This window comes from Camelina sativa, chromosome 9 (genome assembly GCF_000633955.1).
Source record: "Camelina sativa cultivar DH55 chromosome 9, Cs, whole genome shotgun sequence".
In the NCBI taxonomy this organism is placed as follows: domain Eukaryota; kingdom Viridiplantae; phylum Streptophyta; class Magnoliopsida; order Brassicales; family Brassicaceae; genus Camelina; species Camelina sativa.
The window spans coordinates 3,852,810-3,861,556 of record NC_025693.1 but is presented as its reverse complement, the minus strand read 5'-3'; the positions used below and the strand labels follow the sequence as shown (position 1 = coordinate 3,861,556).

At 39.8% G+C, this 8,747-nt stretch overlaps 4 protein-coding genes across 8 annotated transcripts; 1 reads left to right on the top strand and 3 right to left on the bottom strand.

The window, feature by feature from the left end:
• On the bottom strand, window positions 303-2,119 carry LOC104710395. Its single transcript, XM_010426974.2, has 8 exons — window positions 1,917-2,119; window positions 1,770-1,819; window positions 1,420-1,686; window positions 1,272-1,332; window positions 1,053-1,177; window positions 912-974; window positions 702-826; window positions 303-605 (listed from the first exon to the last, which is right to left on the bottom strand). Exons 1-8 carry the CDS (start codon window positions 2,116-2,118, stop codon window positions 458-460), a joined length of 1,041 nt encoding a protein of 346 aa, XP_010425276.1. The 5' UTR covers window position 2,119; the 3' UTR covers window positions 303-457.
• On the top strand, window positions 2,394-3,399 carry LOC104714844 (early nodulin-20-like). Its single transcript, XM_010432320.2, has one exon. It carries the CDS (start codon window positions 2,425-2,427, stop codon window positions 3,397-3,399), a length of 975 nt encoding a protein of 324 aa, XP_010430622.1. The 5' UTR covers window positions 2,394-2,424.
• Window positions 3,806-5,545, bottom strand: LOC109126619 (receptor-like protein kinase 5). Its single transcript, XM_019230326.1, has one exon. The coding sequence runs from the start codon at window positions 5,447-5,449 to the stop codon at window positions 4,178-4,180; it is 1,272 nt and encodes a 423-aa protein (XP_019085871.1). The 5' UTR covers window positions 5,450-5,545; the 3' UTR covers window positions 3,806-4,177.
• Window positions 6,083-8,640, bottom strand: LOC104710396 (probable plastid-lipid-associated protein 4, chloroplastic). Of its 5 annotated transcripts, XM_010426975.2 has the most exons (9): window positions 8,453-8,621; window positions 8,291-8,347; window positions 8,145-8,212; window positions 7,434-7,998; window positions 7,196-7,309; window positions 7,004-7,099; window positions 6,599-6,673; window positions 6,431-6,501; window positions 6,083-6,346 (listed from the first exon to the last, which is right to left on the bottom strand). In XM_010426975.2, the coding sequence occupies exons 4-9, from the start codon at window positions 7,728-7,730 to the stop codon at window positions 6,274-6,276; spliced, it is 726 nt and encodes a 241-aa protein (XP_010425277.1). In that variant the 5' UTR covers window positions 7,731-7,998; window positions 8,145-8,212; window positions 8,291-8,347; window positions 8,453-8,621; the 3' UTR covers window positions 6,083-6,273. The 5 variants fall into 5 exon arrangements, with proteins under 5 accessions (XP_010425277.1, XP_019084795.1, XP_019084797.1 ...); XM_019229250.1 differs by having other exon boundaries at window positions 6,083-6,501; window positions 8,453-8,640; XM_019229252.1 differs by having other exon boundaries at window positions 6,083-6,501; window positions 8,457-8,640.

The window sequence follows — 8,747 nt, the reverse complement described above, 5'->3', positions numbered from 1 at the left end:
AAAAAAAAAAAAAAAAAAAAAAAAAAAGTTTACATCTTAAAAAAAATTCACATTTCGCACAAGAGAAAGGAGACGTCTCTGTCTCTCCATTGTTCACGTTTCTGTTCTCATCTGGCTTTTTTGACCGGAGAAACACTTCCTTTTCCGGTAATATTAATTCTTCAATATATTTATTAAAAATAAAAATAAAACGAAAGTAATATTTAATTTTAATAAAAGGACATATTTAGTTTCAATTTTTTATATTACTAATTTCTAGAAACAGTACTGTCACTAAAAAAAAGCGTGAGACTCTTTAATCATGATTGGTTTTTCACTTTTCACTTCATTAAATGTATAGAGAGATCCAATTTCAACTTTTGTCCTTTGTGACAGACGTTGGTACAGTAATTTTACAATAAACACCCTCTCTGTTATCAATTCTTGACAAAACCACTCACTAATATTTTATTTCACATCACTCCAGTGACTTGATCTTGGAGTTGGAACTATATCGCCACAACAGACCTCCGACCAAATTGTTGAGCGCGTGCGAGGCCATCGGAACAAAAAGACTCGACGATAAAACCGCTGCATAACCATAGACTATACCAACAATCGACGCCCTGAAAACATTTCAAGAAACCACAAACAGAATTCAAGATTTGATCTATGTGATATTCAGCATTGAGGTATCAAAATGTTTGATAAAAATGGTTTACCAAACTGCAAAAGAATACTTTCTTCCACTTCCTAGATGAAGTAAACCGAAGATGAGTCCAATCGCTACAATACCGTTCCAATTTGTTCCGACTAAAGGCATCAATGCACCTCTAAAGAGCATTTCCTGTGAAACCATCAATCAATCAAACCAATGAGCAATATATTCTTTTGTGTTTGTATCTTACTATCTTTGATGGTTAAATTGTTACCTCACTAATTCCAGGTAGCATTGCAACAACAAGGTAATCTAGAGGTTCGAGCGAAGTAAGAATCTGCAAGTAGTGAATACCAAAGAAGAGGACAAGTGTAAGAGAACCGTATATGAATGTAATTGAGTAATGTTTTTGTACCTGTTGGTTTGCTGCTTCACTAGAATCAGCATAATCTGGCCAAGATTTAAGTAGCAAGAACCTGCTTGATGATATCAACACAACAATTCCAGCAATTAACCCGAGATGCCAAGTTTCAAACCCAACTGCACACAATATACAAACCAGTCTTGTTTATTGATTTTCTCAAATGATAATTACATAAACCACATAATCAGTCAGTTATTTTTGAAATGTTACATGGTATGTCACTAGAGCAGTCTGGGACTGGTAATCCTTCAGTGGAAGCAACCTGAGACGCCTACTAGTAGCAACCAAATCAGTTAGATGCAAAGGTAAGAATCACAAAAAAAAAAAAAAAAACCAAAAACTTTCAAATGGGATTCACCTTCCTGATGATCAAACCAAGTGCAGCCATCAAACCAGAAGTTACAGTGCACGCCTGAAGCACTTTGTCTCGAGGAGCAACAACCATATCAGTAGAATCCTTTGAAGTTAGAGTATCAACTTGAGCTTCCTCAAATCTTGGAGAAGAGACTTCTTCTTCTGTAACATTTCTTGTGGTTATGTCTTTACCTTGTTGAGACTCTCTTCTAAGTTTCTTAAGTGATTTACGACTTGAAGAGGCTCTTACTCTTACATCAAACTTATAACTCTGAATATAATTAATTAGACAATTAGATCATCAGTTAGCAGATTTTATTCGGACCAAGAAGAGCTAGAATTCAAGAATCTTACAGTAACTGCTTCTACTGCTGGAGCAACATATAGCTTAGGGTTTGAGCCAACTGATCAAGTAAGCACAATTCAACCCCAAAAAAGTTCAAAATCTTTATAGAATACACATACTATGATGATATGGAGTTAGGAATCGAACTTACCTACCTGGACGAGGACGAAGGAGATAAAGAGAAGTTGAAGCTCCTCTGCTCCAAGATTGTAGAGCGATAAAACCCATCAGAGTATGTTGTGCCGATTCATAGAGAGACTCTGTTTCCAAAACAAACAAGAGGAAGAAGAAAGCGTTGCAAGGCCTATACCTGACGACAAACTTCGAAACGAGAGGTCTGTGTCTCGCCAGCTTCATACGGCGTCGTTTGAAGGATTGCAGAAGAAAAAAAAACCTTCCCAATTAGAAAAGGATTGCAAAAAAAGTGAATCCAATTCCAAAAAGGAACAACGTTAAAAGAAGAATCTTTTTTTTTTTTTTTGGTTTAATGAAAGAAGAATCTTAAAACTCATTCATGATAAGATTAAACTAAACTTAATCCTACAAGGACAAGGATTAATTATGATTCGTAAAGCTATATAAATAGCACATACGTGACTTCTTTTTTCACCAAACATCTCATCATCGTTCAACTTCTTCTTCCTATTCATACGTTCCGAAATCATGGCCACCACCAAGAAGATCTTTAGCTTCATGCTCGTGATCATGTTTCTCCTTAGTTGCACCTCGGCTAAACTATACACAGTTGGTGGTGACTATGGATGGACTGTGAAAGACGACACTTGGGCTGAACATAGGCAATTCCACGTCGGAGATTCCCTCGTCTTCGAATACGATCAGAACGTCAATGACCTTGCTCAAGTTTCCAACGCTTTAGAGTATGATTCATGCGATGCCTCTTCTCCTAAAGTTGTTTACAACACCGGATACGATGTCGTAACCTTCAAGGAACCAGGACATCATTACTTCATCACCTCAAATCATATTCAATGCGTCAACGGACTTAAACTCGACGTTCTTGTCGTCCATGACACGTCGTCACGTCCAATTCCTTCTTCACCACCACCACCGAGCAAGAACCATGAACCGTCTCGTCCGGTTCCTCCTTCACCACCACCGAGCAAGGACCATGAACCGTCACGTCCAGTTCCTCCTTCACCACCACCGAGCAAGAACCATGAACCGTCACGTCCAGTTCCTCCACCACCACCGAGCAAGATAGGGAGGATCTACAAGGTAGGTGATTCCAAAGGATGGAGGGTCTACAACAGTTACTACTACTACAAGTGGAGTAAAAATAAACAATTTCGTGTTGGAGATACTCTCTATTTCGAGTACAACAAGGACCTCAGCGACGTTAGAGAAATCAGCGATGATCTTGAGTTCAGATCATGTGAATCGAATTCTACCGTAGCCGTGTACAAGACAGGACACGATCTCGTTAAGCTCACTAAACCAGGAGTGCATTATTTTGTAAGCTTAAAGACTGGTCTTTGTCAGGCTGGCATTAAGCTTCGAGTCACGGTGCAACCATCAACCGAAGACGTTACTTTGCCGGATGTTCCCAAGAAGCTTTCACCTATTAACCGCTGTAACAGGTGGAGGTGGTGGTTATGCATTATCAGACCTCATCACTAAGCATTCGGATCAACTAACTAATCAACCATGGGGATTTTTACTTTAAGGGGTTTTTTTTTTCTTTGTTATTAAGAGTTTTTGATTTTCTTTTGGTTTTAGTTGTTCAGTGGTTTATAATACATTGTTTCGTTTAAATTTTTTCATATATTGTTCTTTAATTTTCGACGTTTCTTTATAGTTTGATCATGAGAATGCAGCTCAAAAAGTCATAAACGTGAACATGCTCCATTATACAACATAACATATGTCCATGTGCATTTAGATTCTGAGCAGCAACGGAGAGCCTTGTAAACAATAACAAACTCATGACTCATGAGTGTCTATCACAAAGGGACATGAGTCCTTTTCTGATATCTCTTGACAATTCAAAGTTTTGAGCTTTTAATGTGATATAGTGCACAATGTCGATCAGAACAAGTTGAAAATATTGACAAAAGCTCGTGTCTTATGTTTTTTTTTTGACGATACTCGTCTCTTTTTTTTCTTCCCCTCTTATTAGATTACATACATGATGAGGAGATAGACAGAACAAGCGATATAAGGTATGCATGATGGCTCAGAACATACATGAGCAGGTCTCATTCTACCAACTCTGCTAAAGGCATATTACATTGATGATGTCTTAAATCATTTGTTCTTCCCTAATCAGCCTTAATGGTACAAGACGTGAACCTAGTTGTGCAAACGGTACAAAAAAAGAGAATTCAGGTTTTGAAACTTTACCGAGTTATAGAAAGGCCAACTCGACCGGACCGGGATAAAACAAGAAATGAGCAGATCATGGTATAACACGGCTAAACTTTCTGCATTCATTAAGAGACCTCTGCTCTTCCCCTTGGCAGAAGAACAAGGTCGCCGGACACCACGAGAAGCAGTTTCCGGTGAGCTGCAAGTTCGCTGAGCCAGGCTTTAGAGCCATCAAAGGACCCGGTACGACACCGAATAAGAAATTCCCGCCTAGCAAGAGTCTCTGAAACCGGGAGAATTCGGATCCGGACGATACGGTTTTCAAGACGTATTGTGTCGGAATCATACCAAAGAAGTTGTTGTTCTCTAACGACAAAGCTGAGAGCTTTGGTAATAAACCCAAGAACAGAGGTAACACGCCTTGGATCCGGTTGTTACTGAGATCGATTGATATAAGCTCGCTGGGGAGACTCAAGGGGGAATAGTAAGGTGAGTCTAACGAGGTGAAGCCGTTGAAGGAGAGTGTTAGCTGCTGTAGAGACTGATGAGTGAAGATGAAAGATGGGATTGAGCCGCTGAGTTTGTTGTGGGCAAGATCAATCACTTGGAGAGAGCTTAAAAGTTTGAAGCTTTGAGGGATGGTTCCTCGGATGAGGTTGTTTCGCATCGAGATTTGGACTAGAGACTCCGGTAACTTTGACGGGATCCGACCCGAGATCCGGTTATCGCTAGCGTCGAGGTAATAGAGGTTTTTGAGTGAGCTGAGATCGGGGAACTCGCCGGAGATGTTGTTGACTTGGATCTCTAACCGTTTTAGGCTGGAAAGACCGTTAAAACTCGCCGGAACAGAGCCGTTAAGGTGGTTGTTGTCGAGGAGGAGGTCCACGAGAAGCGGCATCGACCCGAGGGAGTCGGGTATGGATCCTGAGAATGAGTTTCCGGAGAGGGCGAGGCGGGTGAGACGGGTGAGATTGGAGAGGGAGTCGGGGAGTGGACCGGAGAAGTAGTTGCCGGTGAGATCGAGGGTGTGGAGATAAGGGAGGTTGAAGGAGAAGGAAGAGAGGGAGCCGGAGTAACCGGCCTGGTCAAAACTGAGCTCAGTGACCCGACCCGATACGCAGCGGAGCCCGCAAGTGAATGTGTCGCTGAAGACATTGTCGCAGGGATCGAGGGAGAAGTCCCAGGTACTCAGACAAGAGCCTGGACTCATGGATTTGGCATCTACTGAGCTTTTCAAGTCTTTGAGAGCTTTCACATCACCCCAGAAGGTTTTGGACTCTGCTAAACATAATAAAGTGGCTAAAAGAATTACAAATGAAGAAGAAGACATAACTAACGAGAGATGCTTTGGCTTCTGAGACATGTTTTGGAATAAGAAGAAGAAGTGGAGCGGGGTTGGAGTGAATAAGACCGTTGGACTTGGATGAGAGGCTCGTGTGATAAGGAACCTTGTTCTGAAACTTCGAAGACACAAGAATTTATTATATATATATAGAAATAGTGTGTGATTATGTCATGTGTGTGTGTGACTGTGAGAGGGTCCATCAGACAACATCTGTACAGTGAGGTGTGGTTGGCCCTATACACCATTCCCCTTTAAGATTCCAAAGCAGGACAACTCGTGACTATGACCAAAAGTTGTCAAAATCTAAATTGAAGTCTTGGTTGTTTGTTGACATAAAAAAAAAAAAAGTTATTATAATAGCCTTATAGGGGAGCAAGGTAAGGTTGGTGAGTTAGAAGTTTAGAACCAAAACCAGTTCAGATGCAAATGCTAGAATCATATAAACTTTCCAAAGGATGATCTAATTGTCACTATTATTATCTCGAGGAGCAGCAACAAACAACATCAATGGAAGTCCTTTTTAGCTTGAGCTTCCTCAAATTTTGTAGCAGAAACTTCTATCTTCTGTTACATTTCTTTTCGTTATGTCTTTACTTTGTTGAGACTCTCTTCTAAGTTTCTTATGTGATTTACGAAGAAGAAAAACAACCAAATTTTAATTTCTGAGAGTATCCTATTTAAGGTTTTAGAGCTTTTTGTTGCTTAGCATTGTCGATCAGAACAAGTTTAAACGTTTACAGAAGAAGCTCTTCTTTTTATTCTCTCTTATATTATGTTACATTAGACATGACATATGAGGAGAGATATAAGGTATGTATGATGACTCGGAACCAATTTTTCGATCAGAGAGGGATTCGATAAGTGGGATCGAACATCTTCAATACAAACAACAAGTTGCCTTTACCCCTTGTTATCCTGTAAAAAGAACATCCCTTTAAAGATTCAAACGTTTTGGTTGTCTGTTCCATATAGAAATGAAAACTATCATTCACAACTGACCGTAGTTCCTCGTCCACATAGGTAATCTCTAGTTCACCACGTGCGGTATCATCAGGTGCTTTTCTAGGAATCTGCACAGCAAACACTAATCAGTAAAAGAAGCATACGGTGTATAAATTCTCTTATAGACGCACGCACATATAGCAGCAAGAGTTTTGGTGTACTTACAAAGCCGAGAATTTTATACACTTGGAGTTTCACAGCAGCCTTCCTCGAACTGAGGGGTGTCAAGTCTCCAGTTACCTAGGAAAACATTGTAGTAATTGCTATAATATATGAGTCTCATTTTACAAACTATGCTAAAGGAATACTACTCTCCAAAGATGACGCTATATTGATGACATTGATAAAACTATGGTATTAGTCCTCCTTTGGTTCTTGCCTAGTCAGCCACAATGGAACGTGATCATAACACATATGTGACAAAGTCACAAACTTTTGAACATTTATAACAATGGATCATATCAATAGGTTTCCACATCACAGAGAAAAAGAGCATCGTATATGGTCTAACACAACACAAAGCTACCTGTAAATGGTACGAAAAGAGAATTCAGCGGTTTGAAACCTTACCGAGTTATAGAAAGGCCAAGTCTCCATAGTTTGCACCTTTCGTGTATCCATATTGATAGATTGGTAGTTGGCTATTGATCTTAAGAACCTTGGTTTCTGTTACATTGTCAACGAGACAAAGAAAATGACACAAAGAAGAAAAACACATACACAACAACAACAACACAAGTTTCAAAGATTACAAGTTCTAACCTTGGCTTGCAAACGCAAAGCAGAGGTTGTATAAATAAGCTCCCATTTCCCATTGATTAAATCAGACTTCAGAGGCTCCTTGGTTGGGTTTACTGCTTCCACCTTACGTGCTAACTGTCACAATTACTCAGATTAGTCTCTCAGTCACATTCTCTAGACCCTAAATGTACCAAAAGTATTCAATTTCAACAAGACTGCACGCTAATGGTTCCTACAGGAAGAGAGAGAAATCAAGAACCTGATCAATCCGACGCTGATCATCAGGCGTGACAGTGGCACCACGTTCAAGAGGCTCAATGGCTTCGAGAAGTTCCTGTTTGAGCTGTTTCTGCTTCTCGTCCCGACCCTTTTTTGTCAGAAACACAGGAGGAAAGCTGAAAACAGCTTGGATTCTCAATCTTTCCCGATCACCTTTTCGAATACTTTGTAACTTTGTCGGAACGGCAACGCCACTGTCGTCCGACTTCATAATAAGATTAAATCCGGTGGGCGGAGACTTTAAAACTCCAGTCTTGAAACACAAAGGTAAAGCCATGGAATTCAAAACAGGACAAAAGCTTTTCCAATGGAGTTTTAAGAGTTGGAGACTCTGTTCGAAGACAGACACATAAGAAGGGAAAGTGAAAAGAGAGAGATCGTCGTTGCTCGGTATTTGCCATGGCTGACAAGTCACACCACCTCAAGTCAAAGATGAGATTTTTCCACACCCCCTCCTCTCGAAGGAGAGGCTCTCGTCGTTTCTGACTCATTACGTCGTCGTTTGGAACAAATGTAAAAAGAAGAGCTTTCCCATTTTCTAGTCCCTATACCAAAATCAAGAAAGAACACAATGAGACCCAATTGTTTCTTATAGTTCCAAATTCCAATTGATACAGGAGGATTGAGACTAGAAAACTATTGAGAACATTAGTTATGTGACAACTTGAGTTCTATCAAGGGCTAAAGTTACCTATATCATAGATTCATAAGCATTATGCAATTACGACTCCAAGAAGCTCTTAAATCAAACTTAATACCCTAAATAAAGATGATAATCAGACAGTAAGATTAGAAATATGTGAGAAGGTTTTGTGATACAAAATTTAAGAATCTTACAGTGACTCTTGTACAGTTGTACCGAATGCACATCATATAGTTTGGGATTGGAGCCAACTGATCAAGTACAATTCAAGCAAATCAAGATTCAGAATCCTGGTAGAATACACAGATGCATATGACTATATATATGAGCATTATCGAGTTAGGAATAGAACTTACCTACCTGGATGAAGGTAATGAACAGAAGTTGAAGCTCCTTTGGTCCAAGATTGCTGAGAGATGAAACCCATCAGAGAGATTCTAAACAAACGAATGAAGAGTTTCACGAGGAAGAAGGAAGAAGAAAGCGTTGCAAGGGCTATACTTGACGACAAACGTCATAAACGAGAGAGGTTTCTGTCTCACCAGCTTCATACGGCGTCGTTTATCAGAGAAACACACAACATGAAAGAAGAAAAAAACCGATTTTTGAACATTTTGATGCAAATTAGAATCTAAAATAACCCCTTTGCCA